At 36.9% G+C, this 27,749-nt stretch overlaps 1 protein-coding gene and 1 long non-coding RNA gene across 6 annotated transcripts in view; one reads left to right on the forward strand and one right to left on the reverse strand.

Annotated features, from left to right (window-relative positions):
• Nucleotides 1–27,749, forward strand: part of GRIK1 (glutamate ionotropic receptor kainate type subunit 1) — a 330,275-nt gene that overhangs the window by 264,276 nt on the left and 38,250 nt on the right. For 3 of the 5 annotated variants that reach the window (XM_016152124.2, XM_016152126.2, XM_016152121.2), the window contains exons 8-12: nt 11,371–11,478; nt 13,765–13,809; nt 18,799–18,912; nt 20,725–20,928; nt 22,030–22,253. In XM_016152124.2, coding sequence (XP_016007610.1) covers nt 11,371–11,478; nt 13,765–13,809; nt 18,799–18,912; nt 20,725–20,928; nt 22,030–22,253 — 695 coding nt within the window. The remainder of the gene's footprint in view (nt 1–11,370; nt 11,479–13,764; nt 13,810–18,798; nt 18,913–20,724; nt 20,929–22,029; nt 22,254–27,749) is intronic. The other 2 variants (XM_016152125.2, XM_016152122.2) reach the window with 1 other exon arrangement.
• LOC107514426 overlaps nt 1–27,749 on the reverse strand; it is a 116,295-nt gene that overhangs the window by 71,470 nt on the left and 17,076 nt on the right. The gene's annotated exons all lie outside the window — the stretch shown is intronic.

Here is a 27,749-nt window from a genome sequence, read left to right on the forward strand (position 1 = left end):
ATGAGTAAAAATGAAAACACAATGACCCAAAATCTATTGGAAATGGTAAAAACATTTCTAAGAGGAAAATTTAGAGCAATGCAAGCCTACCTCAAAAACACAACAAAAAAATCTCAAATAATCCATCCAACTTGACACTTAAAGGAACTAGAAAAATGACTGCAAACAAAGCCCAAAGTGAGTAGAGGAAGGAAATAATAAATATTAGAGTAGAAACAGAGTCTAAAAAAAAACAATACAAAAGATCAATGAAACCGAGGGCTGATTCTTTGAAAAGATAAAAAAATTGATAAACCTTTAATGATATTCAATAAAAAAAGAGACTACCCAAGTAAGTAAAATTAGAAATGAAAATGAAGAAGCCATAACTGACACCACAGAAATACAAGGCTTTTAAGAAAATATTAGACCATGTTACGCAAAACTAAACTCAAAATGGATTAAAGACTTAATTATAAGACCCACAACCATAAAATTCCTAGAAGAAAACATAGGTACTAAACTCCCTGGCACTGCTCTTAGTAATCTTTTTTCTGATATGTCACCTTGGGCAAGGGAAACAAAAGAAAAAAATAAACAAACAGGACTACAGCAAAGGAAACCATCAATAAACCAGAAAGACAACCTACTGAGCGGGAAGAGTATCTGCCAATGAAACATTTGATAAGGGGTTAATATATAAAATTTATAAAGAACTCATACAACATAACACTAAGAAAACTAACAATTTAATTAAAAAATGAGCAGAGGATCTGAATAGACATTTTGCCGAAGAGGACATACAGATGGCCAATAGATGTATGAAAAGACATCACCAATCATCAGAGAACTGCAAATTAAAACTACAATGAAATATTACTTTGCACCAGTCAGAAAGGCCATCATCAATAAATCAACAAACAAGAAATATGGAGAGGATGTGAAGAAAAGAAAACTCTCGTACACTGTTGGTGGGATTGCAAATTGGTGTTGCCACTATGGAAAACAGCCTGAAGATTTCTCAAAAAAATGAAAAATAGAACTATCTTATGATCCAGAAATTCCACTTCTGGGTATTTATCTGAAGAAATCCAAAACACTAATTCAAAAAGATGTATGCACCTCTAGGTTCATTGCGGTATTATTTACAATAGCCAACATATGGAAGCAACCTGTGTCCATCGATAGACGATTGGATAAAGAAAAGGTGGTACATATACACAATGAAATGATATTCAACCATAAAAAGAATTAAATTTTACCTTTTGTGACAACATACAGGACCTGGACAGTATTATTCTAACTGAAATACATCAGACAGAAAAAGACAAACACCCGATGATCTCACTTATATGTGGAATCTAAAGAACAAAATAAACAAATGAGCAAAATAGAAACAGACCCATAGATGCAGGGAACAAGCTGATGGCTGCCAAAACGAGGGGCGGAGGATTGGTGGCGGGGTGTAGAAGGTGAAGAGATTAAGAAGCATAAATTGGTGGTTTTGAAATTGTCACAGATATGTGAAGTACAGCTTAGGGAATACAGTCAATAATATCATAATAACTACATATATGTCAGTCAATAATATCATAATAACTATGTATATGTCAGTCAATAATAATAACTACGTATATGTCAGTCAATGATATCATAATAACTACATATAGACTAATTGGGGGATCATTTCTTAAATAATATAAATGTCTAATCACTATACTGTACACCTGAAACTAATATGAAATAATATTCAATGTCAACTTTAATTGAAAAAAAAAAAACAATAACTGACAATTCTGAGTAAATTGAGGCTGATTGGCCACCCTACCTGGAATTTATAGCAAGAAAGTTCTTTGCATCTATAAATTAAGAAATTAGTGTATTTGGATCTTTAGTTTTGAATTATATAGATATATCATTTGCCTCCTCTACATTTTTTCATTGAGAATGAAACGAACAGTAGTAGATTTTAGATTCTCTTCACCACTTTCTCACTCACCCTGTGCCAAATTCTTGAAAAGTTAATTTTATATAAAATTCCTGATTACATGACAGGATTTCTGTCAAGTATCATACCTGACTGTTTTTAGGAAAAAACTGAAATTTCTAGCCAGTTTCAATAGGTCGTCCCTGGTTTTGCTCGGCAGGTATCTGAGCAAAGCTTTCTCTTGATTCAGAAATGATTTATTTATTCCTGTTTCTGTTTCTGGCCATTGGGAGACTAGAATTTTTTCATCTCTCAAATGTGAAAGCAGGTTTTCTACTAATTTAGGAAAGCATGTTTCCTAAATCAATTTACAGTTGGATTAGTCAGTGTACTCAAAGTTGTGGTCATGTGGAGCCAAGAGAAAATATTTAGGATTTTAAATGATTTGTTAACTTGCATGCCATTTAAGTAACATTCTTAGACTGAGAAGGAAGTAAACACATCCTTGTTTTATCTCGACTTCAGCGTCTTTCCCCAGAACATTTAAATTTCTGGCCCCAGCCTTTGGCCTGGATCATGCTGTGAGGTTTCTGTTTCACAACTTTTTCCAATCAGTGACAACTGCTGGCAACCCTCTGAGCTCAGAGTAAAGCACAAGAAAGATTTAAGTTCAGAAAAGGCCAGACTATCTCCGAGAGAATGAAAATAGGCGATGATCTTTCTAGAGTGAGTCTGACAGTTCGCTTGCCCTCCAGTGAAGAGCGTGCCTCTATTTCAAGGGTGTTTAAAGAAGGGTCAAGGTAGGAGTAAGACATCTTTTTCAACAAATTGCTTGATTGAGCTCCAATTTCGATTTTATTCTTGCCTTGTAATACTTTCCCATGTGATGTCCTCGTCCCATCAAAACCGCTGTAAACCTTGCATGAGATCATTTTAGTGACTTACTGTGAGAAAAAGTCCACTCAGAACAGAAATACCTGATACATCTCAGTTAATCCCCAACACATGATGCTTGCTTTTACCTGCCACCCTACTCAGTATTGTCGGGGCCACTATCAACATCTACGCTAGCATGTTTAGAGGTGGTCCCATCATGAATTAATGGGCAAATAACTTATGAACATTACATGCTTTATACATGCTTCATACACCGCGTCTTGAGAAGATTTCCTTTACAGATAACACAGCGTCTCTAAGGACAGAGATTGAACTTAATCCCTACACTTAATGGAAATCTCTGTGAAGTTAAGAGGACCGTGGTCATCTATACTCATTCTTTGATGCTTAGATATGAAGAATATTTTAGTTCTTCTCCTCACAACATTCCTGCAAGGTAGATGTGTATATTCCTATTTGACAAATGAGGAAAATGAAATCCAGTTGGTTTGATTAATCCTTAAGAGAGAGAATTTGTCTCTGAGGTTGTGTGATGCCAAAATCTTTGCTGCTCCTTTTATACCCGAACTGCCTCTATTAAAGGAATTTCTGTTCGGCGTGTTTAATTGACAGACTCACAAGTGGCACAGTAAGAACGTGTAATATAAGTTTTATGAAATACTAATAGCCTCCCCTCGATGAATCAAGAGAAATAGGAAAGGTGGACAAATAAGCAATCGGTCCAATACAGAGTGATGTTTGCTTTCATGAGGAAAATTACAGGATACTATGGAAACCTTAGGAAGCATACCTAACCCAGTCTTTGAGATTTTGGGCTTCCTGGAAAAAGGAACATCCAAGATGAAACCTGAAAGATAGTTAGAGATTATCAAGAGGACACTGGGATTCTAGGTTACTCTAACCCTTTCAGACAGGCTAAATATGATAAACTAGAACTGAGATGTTAATGAATACATGTGGATTCAAGCCAACGGCCATAGTACAATGAAAATGAAATGCAAATGTAAATGAGCATGCAGCAATAAAGAAGAAACAGATTTTGAATAAACATATTCTAAAACAAGTAAGCTGCTGCAATTCTCAAGCCCTGGGCTAATATAGTACCAGCCCCAAAGTCTCCTCTGAAGGCACTTTGGCCTGAAGCACATGACAAATACAGGGGGAAATATGTGAATCTGATACCACGCACCAAACCTTAGTCAATATGTAATTTTTTAAATACAAAGCAAAAGATTGATGGCAGATGTAAGATGATCTTATTCACTATGCTCAGTGAATTTAAATGGAAATAAGTAGCCTGCCTATCTGGTAATTGAAATGTGACCCCCTTCGAAGCAGCTGCTGGCAACATGCCTGTCCAGGAGCTTGAATGGCCATTGCCCCAGATAACCATGTGATAGGTAGTGATTAGATGGAAGCCATGCAGGGGTGAGGGCATCAGCACCTGGCCTCCATCTTTTAAGAATATCTTCTTATTAACCATTTGATTGTGTAATTCCTTTCATGCCTCTTCCAAAATCAGTCAGATTTGGTTGCTCAAACGTGTCTCGGGGTGTAATCTGGCAAGAATTTAAGGACGCTGATATCAGTGTCAGAATCACTGACAAGACGAAGAAACTGGCTTCGGCAACTGTATCATTGAAGGATGAGGCTTAACAGTGTGGGTAAAAGAATCAAGTTCATTTTCTTCATTCATCACAGGCTAAGCAGCAGCGATACCTTCATCATTCCCGTGTTGCTGTCTTCCCCTTCTTAGAAAGATATTTTATGTATTTTTAATGCAGCAGTAATAACATTATTAAAAATTAAAACCGGAGGTGTGCTTTCAAAGTAATTTGCTAATTAGAGATCTGGAAAACCCATCTTTTATAAAAGGTTTTATTCGGTGATGACTGATAGTAAATTTTGCTTTGTACCAAGACAGAGAGGAATGAAACTAAGCTAATCTAAATGAGAACAAGCCCAACCTATTCTAATTAACATGATTCAATTGAACTCTAATGGTATCAAAACAATTGACTTTTTACCATTTCGACTTAATTATTCTACAATAGAGTAATGTATGTTGCTTCCCACTTACAGCGACATCTTTGAAGTATGGCACCTAGTGATCTTTTTCTCACCCGCAATTTGTGAATATTGTTTTATAACATTAAGCTAAATAACCAAAGTCTAATTAAGTCTTTTGTAGTTGAGGCAGTTTTATGAAGTGCCACGGGATTTATCTGACTCTTTTCTTCATTTGACTAAAAGTTTATGCGAGAAGCTGGGTGAATCCTAGCCCCAGAATCCTTGTCTCGAGGAAATGAGTGCTGGAAAGTGTTTGGGTTGAAATAGTATTGCTTAACATGATGTTAGGAAAACATAACTAAAGGACTTAGCAATTCTGCTAAACTATCATGATATTGCTTTAAGCAAGTGCCATTCACATCCCATTAGACCCCTAGAGAATCAATCATCTTGCGTGAGCCTGCTAGATGGTGGCTACGCAGTCTCTTAATGTTTTTCCTTTATTTTCAAGTTTTGATAAGTTTTCATAATACATCGTATAGTCATTTAAACATGATTTTTTCCCCTCACTTCTAATTACTCTAATTCCAAAGGAAACTTTCACCTTTGTGGTTGCCATGCATCTTCTATTTACATAGTTTTCAATATATAAATGAAGAAATGTTAGAAACTCTTATTCTTAAAAGACTATGTCTACTAGAAAAGCACATTGTCTCTGAGTCTCAAAAAAGAAACCTGTCTTTCAATAAGAAACAATTTATAGCCTAGGGCAAATGGGAATGGCTGTGTCAGGGAACAAGGATTATCTGTTCTCTTGCATATTTAAGTCTCCTTCAATTAAAATATAAATACAAGCAATCATTTTAGCTAAATGAAGTTAAAAGTTGAAGTTAAGTGCTAGCTACTTATTTCTTCAACACTAATACACACACACACACACACACACACACACACACACACACACACATATATATTTACTTAGAAAATATGCATCATCCTGAAAAAGAGCATACAAATAATATATTAATGAAAACTTTTGTTTTTCTTCTTTTGTCTCCTGATTTCTGTCTCTTGACCATCAGATAATGTATCTAATATGAAAAAAGTGGAAGTTGCACCATTTGATTCATTGCTATTGAGCAGCTATTGTCAAGAGGTCTAACACAGGGTAGAAATTAAAGCTATTTCCTAAAATAGGGACAATAGTTTAAGTATTGTTTTCAGTTAAATATACTATAATTGTCCCCTGTGCAAATACTGCTACATAAGGCAAGCAAATTGTAATTATGACTAATATAATTATATATTATTATCTAAATTATGTATGCTTCAACTTTGTCCCAGAAAATTAATTCCTTATGGATCTTATTCACCATATCCAAGAAATAGTCATTGTCTCTTCACCCTAATCAATAATGCATAGGTGATTAATAAATGCTTATCAACAATTAGTTTGCCAAAATAAAAGGGGGGGGGCATATACAGAAATTTTCATTTAGGGATAGGAAGCAGGAAGACACAGGTAACTGTGGCAGTAAGGGAAATGTGAATTTGAAGGTCAAACATATTTTAGTTCAATAAAGGCAGGGCGTCTTTGTAGATATTTGAGGCAGGAAAGGAAGCATTGTTAGCGCGTGAAAAAAGAACTTTTTTGCCACTTGGATGAACGGGAGGAAAAGCGAGAAAAAGTAGGAATTTCTCTGCACCAGTGATTGGAACACTAAATTAAAGAATAAGACCAACGCAACGGAATCCAAACAAAGGAACACAATGGATACACTTAGTGGAAATGAAATTGGATTTCTGAACTGAGTTTTAAGACCCTGCTATGAGCTATATGCTACATCAAGAGATAAATGCTACCAATTCTGCACATTTTCAGACAGCTCCATAAACTCTGGACAAGTATCCAATTGAAGAAGAAGTTTCCTTTAGGAAGAAGCTTTCTGAAAATCCTGTAGAACTTAATAAAGATAATGACTTCCTTCCAAACAGATCAGGAGGAAGGTTAGGACAGCACACTTTTAAAAGCATGAAGAAGGAGCCTGAAGACTGACTTAGTGCAAACCCCTAACACAATAGAGTTCCACTGACCCAGTCTTAGACAAACTGTTTCCACTCTCAGGCAGATGCTGTAACTCTAATGCAGTAGCTTATTTAGTGACTCTCATTTAACCCATCAACCTATATAACCAGTCTTGACTTGCAAAATAAGGAGTGAGCAGAGCACCAAAAGTGGGAGGAGTCTATGGTGGGGAGGAAAAGGATACCGCGATGCCAAAAGGTGTATGTAAATATACACAGGAGGATGTTTCTTACTTGCATTCAATATCGATTTTTTTTTTTTTGGTCCCAATGCAGAGAAAGTGATCTCTTGTATTTCAGCAAGTAAATCAACAGGTGTTACTATTGACCATAAAAATGTGCCATCTCTTTTTTTCTCTTGCTTTTACTTTTTGATTTTCATTTTTTCTTTTTTATTAAATTTATTAGAGTGACATTGGTTAATAAAATTAAATAGGTTTCAAGTGCACAATTCTATATAAGACATGGAAACAATGGAAGTGACCTTTGATAGATGACTAGGTAAAGAAGATGTGATACATATATACAACAGAATATCACTCAATCGTAAGAAAAGATGAAATACTGTCATTTGCAACAATGTGGATGGATCCTGAGACTATCTGCTAAGTGAAATAATTCAGAGAGAAAAATTAGAGGCCCATTTCACTCATATGTGAAATATAAAAATGAAAGCAACGAATAAACAAGAACAAACAGAAACTCATCCCATCTCTTTTTTAAAGCTGGAGCTAGTGTTTGGCATTACAATGTCCTTTGGTAGCAAACTCTGAAAGAGGATTCCTAGGATCCAAAGAAGCATTTCTCTTTCTGTGGAATGGCACTTAAGCAACTCATGCCTTATGTGGTCATATAGATGGCTTAGATAAAAAATTATAGACTTTCCCTGTCCACATATCATACCCTGACATTAATTTGATTTAACTTCCATCATGATAACCATTCCATCTGAACGGTAGCCAGAAAATAAGTTTTGGCTAATTGTGTTGGTTCCTGACAATTAAGTTGATATGATAATATACTCTATATATAAGAATTTCAATGACAATGCTTTCTTCCTAAAGCTCTGTCCACTCTACTGTGGAACTATGTCCATAGTATTTAATGCTGTGTAGGTTGGAACAGGAGGTGAAGGAACTGCACAGTCTCTATGTCCATATGTGGGATTGTGAATGTTTTTATAAATTTTGTTCTATGGAAATTATCTGCTAACTAACCCTCTGATTACAGTCTTGACATTCTCTGGGTCATCTTCCCCGATTCTGCTAAAACTATCTTCCTATAATGCATATTTCCCATGACACCCTAGCTTTAAAACACTCCAGTGATCCCCAAATGTCTACAGAGCAAAGTCTGAGCAAACCATCATGATTCATAACACCTTTATGAACAGGCTCACTTGCCTTCACAGGCTCATTTCTCACCGTTCTTGACCTCGCATTGTGGATCCATGGCAAACATAGTCTATTCCGTACTTCTTGCTTTTTCTCAGGCTGTGAATCTTTGCTTGGCTAACTTCTCATCCTTTGAGAGCTCAGGCTCCCTTTCCTCCAGAAAAGAAAAGAATTTTTGCTGAACTTTTCTTCCCCTGCAGTTGGGATAAGTACGTCTTCTCTATACTACTTTCTTCAATTACTATGCGCAAATCTTTATCCTCACACTCATGAGGCTTCACTGAAACACATTAGTGTGTTTGTTCTTACTAAACTGTAAACTGCTAGTTGCTATATTCCCAGATAGTTTCTGTCCTAGAGAAGATAAGAGGAGAATTTTGCTAATGGTATAAATCCTAGTCCAGGAACAGGAGAAGAATCATGTCTCAGAGAGAGCAAAATTTCCCTTTTTCTGCCTTTGTGTTCTGTTTAGGTTCTCAATTGATTAGATAATGTCCACTCACATTATCTAATGGGGAGGGCAATTTGCTTTATTCAGTTTACAGATTCAAATGGAAACACCCTAACAGACACACACAAAGGTAACATTTAACCAGATATCTGAGCATCCTCGTGGTCCAGTCAAATTGACACATAAAATTAACCATTACAAACTCAAATATAAAGTCAAGATTTCGACTAATTTGTAGGTGTCATGAGTTCGTTATGTACATTATGTGTTGGGGGAAATTGCATGTATATAAAAATTGAATTTTGAGACAATGAATCTAATATTGATTTGTAAAATAAAATTCAAAGGAGTCCAGAAAAGGCTACATATGTGAGTCCTGACATGTGAGATAATTAAAGCCAAACTCTACGGTTACAAATGTGGGGAAAGAAAATAAGAGGTAGTAATAAAAATAATCATCGTTAAAAATTTAAATGCTTTCAGTGTGTTGAGAATTGTGTTAACTGCCATTTAAATCTCTAAAAAATCCTGCAGAAATCAAACACTGAAATCTGAGATAACTCAGGCTCAGGTTAAATAATTTGCCCAAAGTCATACTTCCTAGGTTTAAATCTAGCTCTGTGACAATTTTTACTCTTTCCCTTGCATTGCCGTGCCTCTTGGCCAAATGGGTAAATACTGTAGATAAAGTATAACTCTTTAAGATCTTCTTCACATCTTACATATGTCTGAAAGATTTGGTAAAGTTAGGAAGGTAAAAAAAAAAAACACTAAGTGTATGCAAAGGGCTGAGTTCTCTTTTATCCTCATTTGCAAGTCATGTCAAATTAGACAAGGTTTACAAAAATAGCTTAAAGGCTGAGGTTCGGGACCCCCAGGGCCATTCATTTTTATTTATTGAAAACACCAAAGAGTCCAGTGTGAGTTCTGTGAAGGGCGGACTACTGTTCTTTTTAGTTCCTGAAATGATGTTGATACATGTGAAAGGCTGAATTGTGGCTCTCCCAAAGGTATATGTCCTAATCCCTGAAATCTGTGAATGTTACCTTAGATGGCGAAAAAAAAAAAAAAAAAGAGCTTTGATGATTAAATGAAGAATTTTTTTTATGATGACATTGGTTTACGAAATCCATTGTTTCAGCTGTACACCTTAACTGTAAGACATATACATATTTACACTGTGTGTTTACTTCCCACAGTTAAATTTCTATCACCACATATTTGACCCCCTTTAACCTGTCTACCTTTCTTCTCCCCCCACCTCCAACTCCGGTAACCACTAGTCTATTGTCCACATCCATGAGTCTCTGATTGTCCTGTTCATTTGTTGCTTTTAGGTTTATATCCCACATATAAATGATATGGGATTTTCAACTTTTTCTGTCTGGCTTATTTCGCTTAGCATGATTATCTCAAGGTCCAATCAGGTTGTCATAAATGGCAGTATTTCATCACTTCTTACGGCTGAGTAATATTCCATTGTCTACATGTGCCACAGCTTCTTTAGCCAGTCATCTATCGTAGGACACTTTGGTTGCTTCCATGTCTTGGCCACTGTGAATAATGCTGCTAAGAACACCAGTGTGCAAATATCTTTTCAGATATAGGCTTTCAAGTTTTTGGTGATAAATACCCAGTAGAGGAATTGCTGGATCATATGGTAGATCCATTCTTAGTTTTTTGAGGAACCTCCATACTGTTTTCCATAGTGGATGTACCAATTTGCAGTCCCACCAGCAGTGTATGAGGGTTCCTTTTTCTAAATGAAGGATATTTGAGGTGGGGAAATTATCCCAGATTATCTGAGTGTGTCCTAGATGCAAGCCCAAGTGTCTTTATAGGAGAGAGGCAGAAGGAGATTCCACAGAAGAAAAGGCAACGTGACCACAGAGGCAGAGATTGGATGAAGCAGCCACACAAGAGTGCTGGCAGCCACCAGAAACTGGAAGAGGCAGGAATGGAATGGTCTCCCTTGAGCCTCCAGAGGGAGCACAGTCCTTCCGAGGCTGATTTTGCCCACTGATTTTGGACTTCTGCTTCTGGCCTCCAAAACTGTGAGAGAACACGTTTCTGTGATTCTCTCTGTAATGTGTGAGAACACACTACCAAGTTTAGAATAATTTAATACAGCAGCCACAAGAAAATATGTAGTGGTCAGATGACATTGGAAGGCCGAAATCGACCTAGGAAAACACCCTTAAAATTCAATAATGTACCATTGAATTAATATCCTTTTCACAGAGGAAAAAATGGGAGGAGGGGGCACTTCCCCTGGGAAGTGGTTTGAAAGGGCCTCGGGTTGACCTTGGAAAACAGAATATTATGACTTCCCAGACTTTGTTTACTTCCCGTGCAGACTATTCTACAGTCATTGTTTCCATACTGCCCATTCAGATTGGCACTATCGCAGATTTGACTGATGTTAAGATGTTAGAACTGACAAAATAAATGAGTGCTAATAAAACGGTGGAGTGTTCTGCTATCGAGTTACTGAACCAAGGCAATGGTTTATAACACCACGATGAAACTGAATAATTGGATACTGTGATGAATTTGAGGAATTGCAGTTTTGATGGTGTTAGGATTAGAAGTGCTAAACAATAATGTCACGTTCCTTTTGTACACAGGCTCGGTGGGATGGCTTGACTGGGCGTATCACCTTCAATAAAACCGATGGCTTGAGGAAGGATTTTGATCTGGACATTATTAGTCTCAAAGAGGATGGAACTGAAAAGGTAACCTCCTCAACAAGAAATTTAAAAACAACATAAAGAGTGCTGCTCAAGCATTTTAATTGCAAATACAAGTAGAGGAATGATAAAATGGGTCTCTCAACATGTTCATTTATGCCCAGCTTTTGAGATCTCTCCCCCAGATCTGTAGATAGATGTCGACATGCTAGATTCTTAAATTATATGTGTTATTAATAGCAATGCTGCTGAACATTTATATAGGACGTGGTTTATATAGCGAATATGATTATGTTGGTTCATATATATAACCCAATGGATGGGTGTCATTAGCCCCATTTCTCAAAGATCTGAAGAAAGTAGGTTTAGCTTTTAAAAATCAGAGGCTGTCAACAATTTATCCTCAGAATGGTATCCAAGGGTTACTCAGAAATTAATTTTAATTATACTTCATTTTGAGATTTCTGATAGAGGGACAGAATAAGCCATGGTAGAAAAGGCTTACTGGAGCAAACTAACTGCATCCTTAATTTTAAGAGGAAATATGCTAAAAAATGTATTTTAATATTAGGTTCTGATTTCACAATTTACTTTAGATGTAATTCTCAATCTCTCACAGTTTAAAGTTCCATTTTAGTTACTAGTTAGAGCAATTCAAATGTAAACTATTTAGTTAAATAATAATAGCAATAGAATTTGGCTTCTTGGTATATACAATTTTAGTATTCACAACTATAATTTGGAATTAATTAACACTTATACTGGGAAGATTTCAACCATTAGACCCTGAAAGAAAGAAAAAAAAATTTGAAGCCCTCAAAATAATCATCTGGACAACAAAACTCTATAATCTAACATTTTTTTGTTGAGGATAAGAAGGTATGCTTAATGTAAAAGATTGGAGAACAATTACTTACTTAATTGAAATATTTGGGTTAAATTTTAAATGAGATAATCCATTTCTGTTTTGTTGATTTTAACTGGGACACATTTGTTTTTAGGGCCTAACTATGCCCCACCCCTTAAATAGCTTAATTAAAACAAACAAGTAGTAATTAGGCTGAATGTAATAGAAGGCAGGCGACCACTGGTGTTGAAATGTTTGAGGAGGATAATTAGTTTACAGCTTTGAGGTTACACATTATATATTCAGGTTTCCCTTTTTAAAAATGCCCTCTCTCTTGTCCTCACTCACCTTCTCTCCCTCCCTGCCTGAGCCTGGAGCTTCTTCACTCTGATTCGCTCATCTGGTAGCATAGCATGCTCCAGCAAAGCACAAGGCATCACCTAGCCCCATAACAAAATATGAGATATAGGCTGAAGGAAACAAAAGAAAACCAGAATACCCGTTATGGACTAAATTCCTAGAATTTTTTTTTTTTTTTTTTTTTTAAGAAAATGTCTGCTTCTCTGTGCATGCCTCTTTCTCTCCCTCTCCACTTCCCTTAATACACAGAACTAAATGGGGAAGAAAAACTGTTAAGGAAATATCTCTTTGGCTCAGATGGGTGATGAACTAGATGAAGCTTTTGTCGTACTTTCACAGCTAGTTATGCACTGCAATATTATGAACATTCTCTATTGGTATTTTTCCATCAAAGGCAAAATCAAATTAGATGAAAGTGTTTTCTCAATTTGTTTCTTATCTCTTTATTGTTTGCAATAACTTTTCTCTCTTCAGGTGACTTGGGCTCAATTCCTGAGAAGGCTGATTGGGCCTTCAAGGCAATGGGGGAAGACGACCCATCTCCCTTGGGAGCCAAGGGAGGAAATGTCCAATCTTTTCTCGTCAGCCTCTTCTGGGGTTCACAGGGAAAATTGTTAGAAGCAGCTCATTTTCTCACTTTCACTCAAGTTTCTACTGCTTAGAAGTCCATAGTCAAAGAATAAGTCATTGAGCATGTTTTTTCTCCCTTAAGAATTGTGTGTGTGTGTGTGTGTGTGTGTGTGTGTGTGTGTGTGTGTTGATTGACTGACTGACTGACTGGTTTTGGTTATGAATGCCTTGAACAGGTCTTCTTAAGGGATAATGAAGACCCTTTAACTCTGCGGCATAGCTGTACATAGTCAAAAGAACTAAAAATCTTTTTTCAGCATGTGAAAGAAGAAGTGAAAATCAGGTCATGGTCCTGCTAAGTAGAAGTAACTGCTGTGAGACCCAAATCCTTGATCATCTCCTTACCAGTACCTGTTCTTAGGCTTTACGCTGATTTATGATGCAGGATTTCAGACAGGGGGTGGGGAACGTAACATTCTGAGCACTCACATGTTTTGGGTTCCATGTTCTGTTTTAATGAAGTGCTATTTTTATTTTTCCCTCTGAAAACCAAGGCTGCTGGAGAAGTGTCTAAACACTTATATAAAGTGTGGAAGAAGGTTCGTACTCTGACAAAAACTGCAGGATCTGGGGGTGGGGTGGGGAACGTCAAAGGCAAAGCTGGCCTCTTTCCGGTTCTTCCAAACCAGTAGCTCTCCAATTGCAGTTTAGAGGCGATATTCTTTGTAAAAGGAGAACCGGGGTGATTGAATATGTTGTCTCTCAACAACATTACCTGCGAATTGAGAATAGGCTAGCGATGGATTAAATAATGATGGATTATATATTTTCCCCAAGATTATTTTTGTTTCTCCCAGGCAGGATCAGTCTCTGTTAGCAGGTAACTGCAACAGAATGAGACGCTGGTCTCAAATTCCTTCTCAAATCACTGAATATTTTCCCTAAGGTACGTGAAAATAACAATAGATTTGATCCATCAGACTAGTCAAATAGGTTACAGCTCAGAAGGCTAGGACATCACCTTCAAAGTCATCACAACCAAATATGAGCCATTTTCAAAAATTTCCTTCTCTAGTGAGTTATCTTTGTTTTGTGTAGTACCTTGTCAGTGCATATTGTCTCACAATTTGTTTTAGAACAACAGTTTTCAAAGGTCAAAAACATTAGAGACTTTGGAAGGGAAATTAGATTAGCTTATTAATGATAATACCTACTATTTCATAGTTTATTTTATAGTATCATTTTGTCAATGAATGTGCACAGATTTATTATATAAGCCAATGTTAGACATTAAAATCATTTGGATCAGGAAAATGTCCCAGTGATATGCAAACCAAGTTTTTCATTCCCTCTCTCCAAAACTACTTGCTAAAATATCTGTTGATTGACAGGTGGACCTTAAATTCCTTCAGGTTGTTCAATTTCAACAGTTTTGTTAGGTTCATTTTCATCTGTTGAATTATCAGTTAGATCACAGAAATTGTACACAGTTTCTCCTGTATCAAAAAGTTCGTCTCCCTTTTGGTAGGACTCACTAGACAAGCTCAAAAATGTCCTCCTTTTAAGTTCAAACAAAACAAAACAAACACAGGTTTAACAACCTTGTTTTAATCTTCAATGAATCAGGCTACCAAAGGCACACAGAAGGCAGTCTGTTTCCTCGCTGCTAATAAATAGATGAACCCACCTGGCCCCCAGAAAGAAGCTTATTACACTAATCCAGCTTGAGACTCCAGGCACTTTATGCAATGTTGAATTAATTCAAACTAAATATCCTAAGGGATGGAATTCAAACTCTTAAATTATACACAGGGGAGGGAATGTCCTTTATTTGTCACTAAACTGCAATAAACAGCCCCACATCCCAGATGTAACTTCTTGGCTTTGCTCTTCCTCCATGCCTTTGTGTCCCTGCCTTCCTGCTGACCTATCATCGCCCACATTGTAAGCTGTATATACTGCAGTGTGCCATTTTGTGTTATGACTGCCCATCAACAATATACAGTAACTCAAACGCTAGCACACAAGACCTATCCATCACAAACACATGTCCCTTGCCAACAAGACTCCAACTTAAAAAAGGGTTGACCCCCTTCGCAATCCAATTTTAAAAGTTCTCCTCTGCACTCTGACCTTTTATGGTATAGAAAAGTCCACCTGAAATTCTTTCCATAAGAGGAATAGAGCAATCTTTACAAAGCCCATCACGAAAATAAGTGTCCATACAACTCATGATACAGGAAACAGATAATTTTTTTTTCTAGATGTTTATCTCTCTTAGCAATTTTGGATTTTGAGTCTATGAGAGCCACTCTCTAGGTTTGGAAGATAGATACGAGTCACTCTCTGAACATACTTTTGTGCATCACCTTTAAAAAAAATAAAAGTTTGCTTAACGTCATTTGGGCGCACGCTGAAAACACTTCCCACAGTTGTCCTAGATGATAAATGGTGACTCCCACATGCCCGTTTACAAAGTGAAAATAGGCAGGAGCAGGCAATTTAGCTTTTGAGTGTTTCTCCCCACAAATAACTGATGCACCCTGCGCTACTTCTCACTGGTAAATTACTGCTGTCTGCTTTTGCTAAACATTTTGAAATTTGAGGTCAAAGAACAGAAATGAAATGCTAAATGTCTAGGCATCTGAGACTCCGTTCTCGCCCCAACACACATGGCTCATGAGACCTTCCTTCTTCAGAAAGAGACATGCATTTGCTGATGTCTTCATTTACTTCAATTAACAGGTAAAGATAGTTGACTACTAAGGTTTCACACACACACACACACACACACACACACACACACACACACAATTTTGTTTTGCTGATTAACAGATTTAAAAATGGAAGGTTGAGGTCATTGAACTGCATATGTCTGCCATCTCCCTCCCAGGAATAGCCTGACCTTGACTCTATTTTGATACTATTTTAGTCTAGATTTGAAGGAAATTCTGTTCCACAAGTAGTCAAAAAATATGTTCTCCTTTTTCTCATTTTATGGAGGAAAGTTCACGCTGAATGAGACTTTGGGACTCAGTTGACTGGAAACGCAGCTACAATGGCATCTAACCCTCTGCACTTTTAGTAGGGCTGGGAAAAGAAATAACAGCCAGGCTTTAAGCTGTGGGGTGTACTTGTCCACAATTTCAAGTTTGTGTTTTAAAATAGCATGATATTGTGAGCCTGTTCAACATTGCCATTTTCAAATATTAGTATAGTTTTTTTTTTAAATACACACTTGACATTAATGAAAATAAGAACCCATTCCATTACTTAATAAATTGGCTACAAACAGAGTCATTTTCTCCAACTTTCAATACTTAATTAAAAATTAGGTTTTATTCTCCCCAGTGCCTAAGTCAAGGTTTAATTACAAGTACAACCAGGGCCCAATTTACAGTGTTTATAGAGTTAAACATCAGTTGTTCACAACTTAAAACTTAGCGTTGGATCAAAACCAATAGACTCCTGGTGTGTTTAGCCTGAGTTATATTTCCGGGAAGAGCCTCTGCCTCCAAAAAAGTGAGAGAAGGTGGAGAGAAGACAGAGATAAAAGGAGAGAAGAAAAAGTTGTCCCCCTTTTGGAGGTATAAGCCAGCCGAAGAAAACTGAAGCATCTTTAATAGATATTGTGTGCATTCTGTGTTAGTGAGGGCCATCATGCTTGATCCTAGAAAAACCGATGGTTAATAAAAGTCCTATGTCCCAATCCCTGCTTCTAGCAACTTCTTTACAGACAGCATCAAAATACTTTCAAATGCAAAAACTACCTCCAGCCCCCATTTACCTAGACAGGTCTTCTTATTTCACCAACCAACAAACTCTCATTAAGTACAGAAAGAAAACAGTGAAATTCAAATAGTTTGCATTGCTGTGTGAATATGTGATAATCCTTGAAACTTCCTAAAAGTATTTATGTTTCTCAAAAGGATATTTGTTGAGCTAAATGAATTTCCAGCTGCTATATTTAGGCAGTAAGTCAAAGTAAAGAAATAGGAAAGAAGAGACCTAACATTCCCATAGGTGATATTTTATTTAATCACCAGAAAAGCCTCTTATCTCCATTTTGCTGGTGAAGAAATTGAGGCATGGCAGGGTTAATTAACTAGCCCAGGGTCACACAGCTGGTAATGCGCAAAGCTAAGATCTGGACAGAAGTCTGTCTGTGAAGCTCATACTCTATCCCTCCGACCCAATGGCCTCCCACTGGGGGAATCTATTTAGGGATCAAGCATCGGTCAACCTCATCTACCTCAGTGTTTGTCCAAATGTTAGTGTTCTCATACTGTCCCTGTTTTTCATAGCTCCTTTACTTTACCTGCTTCTAAATTTAAAAAAAAAAAAAAAAGAATTTTATTAACGATTCCAAGTTCTTTGACGACAGGACAAGCTTGAGGAAATGACTGGAGCAGTCATTAGGATGTCCTTCATTATTGACATTGGTGTTGCTCTTAATATGTACCAGCACATCCTTATGCATCTTCTCATTTGATCGTCTCAATATCCCTATAATGTCTTTTAGAGTTAGACAACCAAAGCTCAGGAAGGTTAGCATTTTGTCCAAGGTCACAAAGCAGTTAGGTTTGGCTGGCTCCGAAGCATATGTACATCTCCTCTCACTAAGCTGGCAGTAAATGCCCATAGAAGGCTTCAGACAAATAGACAAATAGTGCAACCTCCTCAGGCTCTTTCCCTGGGCTCTTCCAGAGGCTAAATGCATCGATCCACTTCTACAGGGCTTAACACTGAAGAAAATTGTGGGTCATTATTTTTTAAAAGAGCTGTGGGTTTCACTGACTGCCGATCGCCAGCAGGAGTTATGCGATACAAAGATCTATGAGCAATCAAAGTGTATACCCTCAGTGAAGGAGTTCAGAGTCAAGTGGAATGACAAGACAGGTAAACAGATGAATAACAGAAGATAAGCCCAGAACAGAGGCGCAAACAGAGTTGTACGCTTGCTTGTCCACAAGATGCGCCCCGCTCCTCCCTGCACTGGCTCCTCATGGAGAAGCCCAGAACTGAGTCTGCTGCTCGCCCGCACCTTTTCTTCCACTTACCTTTCTTTTCTAGTTGCCCAGTCTCTCCGCCATCCACTCTGCTCCCTCTATCTTATTTCTTATACATGTTAAAGGCACTGATGGTTCTGTTTGGGCAATGTAAGGTTTGTATCGATGGACTACAAGTTCCACAAGGGCAGAAACTGTTGTCTGTCTTGTTCCTTGCTATGTCCTCCAATGCCTAGAACAGTGCCTGGCACACGAGTAGGTGCTTGACCAATACATATTGGAAGAAAAAAAAATGATGCTCATTTAAGAACTTCTAATTGAAAAAGAATGAGCTCAACAAATTAAAAAACAAAAGACCTCCCCCTTCACCTCGAATAGCACATTTTCCCTGCTCCATCTGCAGAATGTTTCCTCCATTGCTTCACTTTCCTGCAATCAGTAGCTCCCACTGTGATGCTCTGGTGTCCTCTTCCCAGACCATGACCTCGTGTGTCTATTCCCGGTGTAGAAGGGGCCGCTCCTTAGTGTAAATGCCATCGCCGACAGCCAGCAGCCTCTAATGAACTGTGTTCTGTGTAGATTGGGATTTGGAACTCCAACAGTGGGCTTAACATGACGGATGGGAACAGAGAAAGGTCCAACAATATCACTGATTCACTGGCTAACCGAACACTCATCGTAACCACCATTCTGGTAAGCTGACTGAAATTTGGGACATCTTATCCAGATTCCTCTTGTCCAGACTCTTCCCCTCGACCTTGAAATATTCTATAACTACCTCATTTTATGCCAGCAACTCTGTCTGCAAATGTCTGTTTTTAATTTGGGACATTAAAAACATGTGTTTGTTTATACCGGTAATTGGACTGAATTACAAGTTTCCAACAACGTTCTAAAAGATCTCTCGCCTCCAATCCACTCTCACCTCTGCTCTACCCTGCTCTCTAGCCCCACCCAATTTGTGTGCCTTGCTCTCTGGTTGTTGGTTAATGTCAATCAAGGGGAGATTCTGGCAAGAGACCAAGAAAGTGGGAGAAGAGATGTAAGAAAATGGCTTTCCCTGCTTCCCTATGGCTTTGTCAGAAACTCTGTCTTTTGCAATCTGGAAGCTTCTATCCTATAAATAATCCTGCTTTCTGACTCTAGCTATACTAGACTCTATGAGCATTCGTTGTTCTAGCCTACCTCAGCCCTAAGTGGTACAGGCTTCCAGATAATGTTGGTCCCTGGGTATCTACACCCTACCCTTTCTCTCACCTCCATCCTTCTTGTCTCCCTTTGCCCTGCTCACTCCTCTGTAAATAGCCCATTTATTAACTGCTCTTCAAAGAGCAGGTAAAGGCACTTCCTGCTTCCTATTGGAACCTTAATCATACACTCGTCTAGCCACTGTTCATCCACAGGTTATTTATTCTCCCTCTTTCCCAAACCTAACCCAAAGGATAAAGGGCAGGAGTGGCCATGTCTAAAATCTTCACTTTCAGATGTACCTGCTTTATTTGATTCAGTCTAGAATGTCAGATCTATTTATATCTAAGAGGGTTAACTTCTGAGAATTGTTCATCAAAAATCAAAAATGGTTTGTTTTTTGGTGAATATTTTCTCTGCAACTATCTCATAGAAACATAGTTTTTTATTTCTATCAGTTTGTTTGAAGGTAAGCCTAAATGGGTCTTAAATGGCTGAACAAATATATAATGAAAAGAAAAAATTACATAGTATAGTAACTAACAGAATTTTATAAATTTTTAACTAGTCAAATGAGGACTAAGTTTATAGATATATGGTAGTAAGGAAATGCCCATTATTCAAAGAATAGGGCATTTATCATGTAAGTGTATAAGCAAAGAATTACCAGGTGTAGGTAACTGAGATGAGTTCAAATAAGAAAATGGAGCTAGGGATAAAAAGAAAACATAGAAACAGTCTTTGAATAAGATACCAACCAAAAATATGTAGATAATGATAATGAAATTGATATGACATTTACCTGAGTGATAAGGAAATAAGAATATTTAGTAGATAGGAAGTTTGAAGAACAAGAGGATATACTTGCTGACTTAGATTTCCTTTCTGTTAGTAGATGAAGCTCTTATATAAAAGCTAGGAGAAAGGGCGGGTCATGCAAAGGAAGTTTGGCTGTGGGTACAGCTGGAGGCCAGACATCTAGACATCTGGTCCCCCATTGTCCTCCCTGCCAGATCTAAAATTTAAACGTGACTGAGTCACTGTCACACCATTTACTCTCAGCTCTGCCCTCAGCAGTGGACAAAAAAAATTCTCAAAGAGCGAGGAAGAGAGTAATACATGAAGTTTTCTGTATTTGTAGAGTGTGTAAGATGGATGAGTTTAGCAAAGGGAGGAAGGTAAGTGATTGATTTCAGCACTCTCAAATCTTAGAAATTATTTTCCAATATTTTATAATTCCTAATTGTTGATGAAGCTTGTGGAAGTAAATTCTGCTTTCCATTATAACAGTGTTCATATCTGTTTTGCTTTGTATAGGAAGAACCCTATGTAATGTACAGGAAATCTGACAAGCCCCTATATGGAAATGACAGATTTGAAGGATATTGCCTGGACCTTTTGAAGGAATTGTCAAACATTTTGGGTTTTATTTATGATGTTAAACTTGTCCCTGATGGAAAATATGGAGCCCAAAATGACAAAGGAGAGTGGAATGGAATGGTCAAAGAACTTATAGATCATGTAAGCAAAAACACATCTCCCATATATAGATTTTAAATGTCTGAAAAAATGCATTGGGAAAGTAAAAGAAAAAAGAAAAAAATTGTTGAGTCAAGTCAGAAGAAATATTTTACTTTTTTGAATCATAAAAATGATTTTAAAAGTAGGAGAAAACAACCAGGAAATGGAGTTTGCTTAGTTGGAAGGGCAAATAAGAATAAAAATTGAAGATAAAAATGTATGGACTATCTTTCATATTGAAGAATAAACCTGAGTTATTCTTAAATGAGATAAAAAATTTTGAAGTTTGCAGCTCAGAGAAAAATCTTGTCTTGTCAACAAATTTTATGACCAAGTTGCTCCTCCTTGCTTTTCTCGCATGCTTTTTTAAAAGGCATCTTTCTACAGCCTTTTCCCTCATTTAGTTCCAGAATGTATATAATCTGTCTGCCTGCCTGCCTGTCTGTGTATATTTCACATCTTCTGGCTTCTCTTTCCTAATAAATATACTTTATGTATGTTTTGTTTTGTTTTTGTTTTTATTAAATTTATTGGGGTGACATTGTTTAATAATGTGTTTCAAGTGTAAAATTTTACAATGTCATATATATAGAGATAGATAGATATAGATATATATAGATAGATATATATATGACATTGTGTGTTCACCACACAATATTGCATTGCGTGTTCACCAAAGTTAGATTTCCTTCTGTCACCAAATATTTGACTCCTTTTATATTATACACCTCCCTCCTCCCCCTCTCTCTCTGGTAACCACTAATCCATTGTCCGTGTCCATGAGTCTCTGTTTGTCATGTTTGTTTATTGCTTTCAGTTTCATATCCCACATATGAGTAAATTCATATGGGTTTCAACTTTTTCTGGCTGACTTATTTCACTTAGCTCAGTTATCTCAATATCCATCCATGTTGTCACAACACTTTCATAAACATAACTGTATAAATCAACTGTCATTATATTGGACCCAGTCATCACAAAAGCTTCTTGCATGAGAAATATTTGGAGTTGGGAATCAGGATTAGAAGTACCCAAGAAAAGTCCGGACGTTTGCCAGAAAGCTAAACAACTAAGACAATGATTTTGACCTTGCTTTTGCAGAGAGCTGACCTGGCGGTGGCTCCTCTTACCATCACCTACGTGCGGGAGAAAGTCATTGACTTCTCCAAGCCCTTCATGACCCTGGGCATCAGCATTCTCTACCGGAAGCCCAATGGTACCAATCCAGGAGTCTTCTCCTTTCTCAACCCCCTGTCTCCTGACATTTGGATGTATGTGCTCTTAGCCTGTTTGGGAGTCAGTTGTGTACTCTTCGTGATTGCAAGGTAAGTTTGAAGACTACTGAATTCATGACAACAGATCTAGGTTAGTCTCAGACTGACCTCTATGCTCTAGAGGTAAACACAGATTAAGAACTTTAAAGTGTTAGTTTAGTTTTGCCTGGTGTTCTGTTCTGTAAAATTCTCCCACATAAAAGTCACTCTGCGAGTGAATATCTTCTAACTATTTATAAAGGTACTGTTAAAAAATAATAAAATAATTTTTATATTAATCTATCTTTGCCAGTATTTCAAGCAAGATAAAATGGTTATTTGCCCATTTCCACTGAATTATATTATGATAAAATCAATAGCTCAGATAATAAATCTAAACTGTTTCAACAGAACAGTAAAATGTTCAAATATTTGACCCCTGGTATATTTGGTTAAGCAAAATAGAAAAAAGTTAGCTCGGGGTTATTGTAGCAAACAAGAAACGCTGGAATAAAAGAAGATTGTAATGCACTCAAGAATAATGAAAAATACTTTAAAATTTTTATAATATATATATATATTAAAATACTAGAGAACTAACAGAATTCTAGAAAGGAAAAAATTACTTACAGAGTCTGGAGGCATAAAATCTTTATGGTACTATTGGTGATTCAGTTTAGGTTTTATTTTCTGAGATAACTATATTTAACCATTCCATTCTATACAATTCTTCAAAGGATTTTTATACTTTTCAGTATATTTTCTAAATATCTTTGATGCTAAATTTGAAACACAGCTATTTTGTCTTTCTCTTGGTTTTAACATTTGATATCCTTAGATAAACCATGTAAAAAAATTGCTTTTGTATGTCCCTTATTCATTTTCAATCTTTTTTATCTTTCAACAGAACTCAGTGAACTTTTTCCTAATCAATTTTTGTTTCCCCTCCAGGAATTTCTAAGAGAAATATTTCTTCATACTAGCTCTTTGTCTTGTCCACTGTCTGGTTTTGATTAATGCCACCTAACTCTTTCCCTGGCATAATTATAGAGAAAGCTTGGGAAAATAACCAGGGCCAGAAAAGTCTTAAAAGATTCACAAGGCAGACTGAGTCCACCTGAATAATGTGTGTTCTCATATGTGGGTAGTTATGCATTCAACGTGCAATGAATTTTTCTCCATACCCATTGTAGAGTATCGTAACCAAATCCCAACTAATTTACCAAATTTTGACCAAATACTAAACTATTTTAAATAATGACCAAAGCTCTCTTTCCATATGTCTTAACCTCAGAAAATAATACATTGACAGTATGTATGGTGATATTGTCCTTTGATACAGGACAGTAGTTCTCACTAGGAGAGATTTTTGTCCCCAGGTGAATATTTGTCAATGTTCTGGAAACATGTTTTGGTTGTCATGACTGAGGATGGAGCATGCTACTGGTATCAAGCAGGTAGAGTCCAGGGATGCTGTTATACATCCTACCACATAAAAGACAATGCCCCACAACCAAAAATTACCCCAAAGTGTCAATAGAACCAACATGAGACCACGCTCTAAATAATTAAGAAGATATTAAGTATCAAATTTAAAATTAAGTGTCTCATCTTTGGAGACACATTTCTCAACAAATTAATACTACAATAGAATGCCCATTTAATAAATGACTATGCTAAAGTGATATACCCTCTAACAATAAACAAGAAATCTTATGTTGGCTCATTGTTCCATTTTTCTGCTCTGGGTCTCACATCTGTTGGGTGACAATTAGGGACAGTAGAGCGACCCAAGCAGCAGAGGACAACAGAGAAACAAGTTTCATGTCTCCCATTTCTCTGCTCTGTCTAGGCAGTGACACTGATGAGTGACAATAGGCAAGAAAATATTAATGAGCAACTAACTTATTTATCACACGGATTTGATCAAAGCCAATGGGATAAAACACATGTCAGCAGCATAAAGAAATTCTCACAGTTACGCAGGTCAAAAGTATCCTTTTACAGATGACCCTAACCAAGCCTTTATAGTGCTTTATTTTTGTCACCAGTAAAATGTAACATTCAGTAGTTTTCCCCTCCTTATTTTGTCTGTTTCTCTATAAGCTCTTGGTGACCGGGAGCCCTACATTTTCTGTCTTCTTTCTATTTTTATTAAGAGCATCCTCCCCGCAATCACTACTATTCACTACATATCCCTACTCAACAACAAGACCATTTATAAACCAGTTCTTCTTTATTGAGCTTGTTCTTCTTATCACCCCCTTCTCACTGCCGTTCCTCTCTCTCTGAGTCTTGGGGGAAGTGGAGGTGATGTGCATAGAATGGAAACTTGCCAACAGAATTCTAGCGAAACAGAAAATAACTTCCTGTGAGGCACAGGTGCATTGTCATGGGGACCATACTCTCAACTACATTCATCTTCTTTACACTTTGAATCCATTCCTTCTTCTACTTCATAAACTGATAAATATATTTTGGAGGCGATTCCCAAAGAAAATCCTGGTAGAATAGATGTGTCAATCACATTTACTTCCTGCCATCATAACTTGAATCCATGAACTTGGTTATTCTGTACCTATTAGCTAAGAAGTAAAATGACTTTCTGTTACTACCTTAGTAGCTTGCATTCAAAGTTAGTGAAATAGAAATGAAAAAATTAATCTCATAATCATCTTCCCCTATAAAGAGGCTTTTGAATTTATGTTTTGGGGTATATTCTTTTATGTCCTTTTAAAGAGGAAAAATAGAACCCATTATTTCATTTAGGCTAATGCTCTCACAAGATAGATGCTTAAAAACCATTGGCTGTACTGAATTGAATTTATAAAATTAAACATCAATGGGACAAACTACAGAAAACTATATAAAAATTACAGTTACAATGTCAACTGTGGTTGACATTTTATATAATTAATTTTTCAGGAGTATTTAACTCAAAGAAATTATGTCTATCATGAACACACAATTTAAACAGACCAAATATCCAGATATAATGTCTGCTTACATTTTGTAATCTAGGTTTTTCTTCTTAAAAATAAACATATTTTTAAATTGGCACCTGGCAAAAAAAATCAAGAAAACCTTTGACTGTAACTATAAGTTTAAAATTCAAACCCAATGGTCTTATTACGCATTCAAATAGAACTTTCTCCTTTAAGAGATAAACAGATCTTCCTCTCTTTGATGCATATCAATATCCATTCTCGGCCATAAAAAAAAAAAAAAGTTTCTTAATTAAAGATCTTCAGTATGATCATCATTTCATATCTTCAATTCCAGTAAAGGCCCAGCATATATAAACATAAATCCAAAATGAACCTTTGCATTTCTACATAATGCTACTCTTTTATATGCAAGTTTTGACACAGATTCTAAGCACATTTGTCCTTTTCTCTGTCACCGTACTAAAGATCAGTATCAATTGGGGATAGCAGTTTCAGAATATCATTGGTGCAGGTCATATAGTAACCCTTCTGCCAGACTTTCTGATGCTGACATTGCGGTCACACTGGCTATCTTTAAGCAAGCATTAGGAATTTCAAGCTGAAATATCTACATCCAGGCAACAGGGAGGTCTATTGCTTTATGAAAAGCCAGTGTCTTACAGTAAGTACAGCATTACACCATCATTTAATATTCCTCCATCCACACATTCCCCACGCCACTCAGAAACCTGGGAAGAACCTAAAATATCTCTGCAGAACAGGCAGAATCACTGCCGTTTAGACGGTTTTTCTTTTTGCCAAAGAAAATTAGATTACTTGTTCTCTTATAACTGTGAAGTACAAAATACCGAAACGAGACCAAGTTAAAGCTGCATCCTAAAGAGGAACGTGGTGAGCTCACTGATCAGAGCACGAACACCAGAATACCAAGGGTGAGTGGATGCCAGGTTTTATGGTCTGTTTAAAAAAAAAAAAACTCTTTCTTTTGAATACATAAACCTCTTAATTTTACTGCAATTAGTATTTTAAAATTATTGGACAAGTGACGATGGTATTATTTAAATAACGGCATCTTTACTCTGCATATTGCTTCAATTAGTAGGTTCATTAACATTGGTATTCATTTCTTCAGCTCAGCAAACTACTCTGGTTATAAGAGTACATAAATTCAAAACTTAATTATATTGTTGAAACAGTAATTAAAATGTATTGGCATGGCACTGGCAATTAAAGCCATTTCATAAGCTTCATAGGAACTTGTACCGTGTGCACTGCAGCTGTGAAGAAGGCACTAAGGAGTCGGATGTCATTACTGTGGGATAAACTGTGAGGCTGCTTCCCCTTCCCCCTAAGACTTGATGAGGAGACACTGTGCACTTTCCAGAAGGAGCCCGGGAGCTGAGAGGATGGTTTTTCATTAGGAGAAACTGTCTTCCCAGTTACTTGCGCATGATTCATCGTATGCTCGCTTTTGGTTATAGATAATGTATTCACCTCAATTCTGGTTCTCCCAAGTGTCAGCAACTGGCTATTGTTTACTGCTGAAACCTTATGGCCAGAGCGTATGCAGCACATTCTCATCAGCATTAAAGCATTTTAACATTACTCTAACGTTCTTGCTTGCATTACAATGGAAAATGGCAAAGCTCCCAGAGCTAAGAACTATTGAATTTTAAGTCATTTCCAGATCACTTCATGGACATCTGCTAATGTCTCTTTAGAAAAATAAGTGCCACTTGGGAAGATAGCCAAAAAAAAAAAATAAGGAAAAAAAAAAAAAAAAAAGAAGCCACAGAGCAGGGACTTCCTCTTCCTCTGGGCTATAGAGTTCAGACAGATGTTTAGAAACAGAGAAAGAACCTAAAACCTATTAAGTTCCTCAGATTTTAACACACTTCAGAGATATCTGGATACCCTCTTCTTTACAAATAAGGAAATTGTGGCCAGAGAGGTCAAGTGACTTGTTCAAGGACAATCTTCTAACTAACTGGGGTTAGCGATCAAGTAACTACAGTCCATTTTCCTGGAAACAAGTAAATTCAAAACAAATCAAGAGGGAACTATAACCCTAAAATTCTCCAGTGAGACATGCTGTGGAGTTAACACTAATGAACCCCTATGTCTGGGTGGGGATACTACTAAGTTTAAACTTTGTCACTCCTTTTAAGGAATGTAATTTTTATTTCCATATACTATCCTAAAAATACTTAATACATCCCAAATCCAGACTTTCTTTTCTGTTCACTAATTTTTTTCAACCTTGTAGCTCCTTTGATGTATTACAAAATCACTAGACCACAGAGACTCCTTTTAAGCTTCTCTCCATAGATGCCCCTTGAAGACAGGTCACCCCTCTCTTTTGTGTCTTGCAAAGCACGTAGCAACACAGCATCTTAGCATAGTAGTGGGTATGCAAGTGTGTGTCACTGTCACTGCTACTTGGTGGGGTAAACACTTGGGACAAAAGAACCTTTGTTTACTGTCAATTTAGTTGTTCAGTAACATGAAAATAAATACTCAGAAGAATTCAGTGGGCATAGACCTGAGAACCTAAAAATAAAAAGTCTGGCAAATACAATGTCTGAAATCTCTTTTGTAATTTTCCCGCCAAACCTTTAAG

The sequence above is a fragment of the Rousettus aegyptiacus genome, unplaced genomic scaffold (genome assembly GCF_014176215.1).
Source record: "Rousettus aegyptiacus isolate mRouAeg1 unplaced genomic scaffold, mRouAeg1.p scaffold_m13_p_4, whole genome shotgun sequence".
NCBI classification, from domain to species: Eukaryota; Metazoa; Chordata; class Mammalia; order Chiroptera; family Pteropodidae; genus Rousettus; species Rousettus aegyptiacus.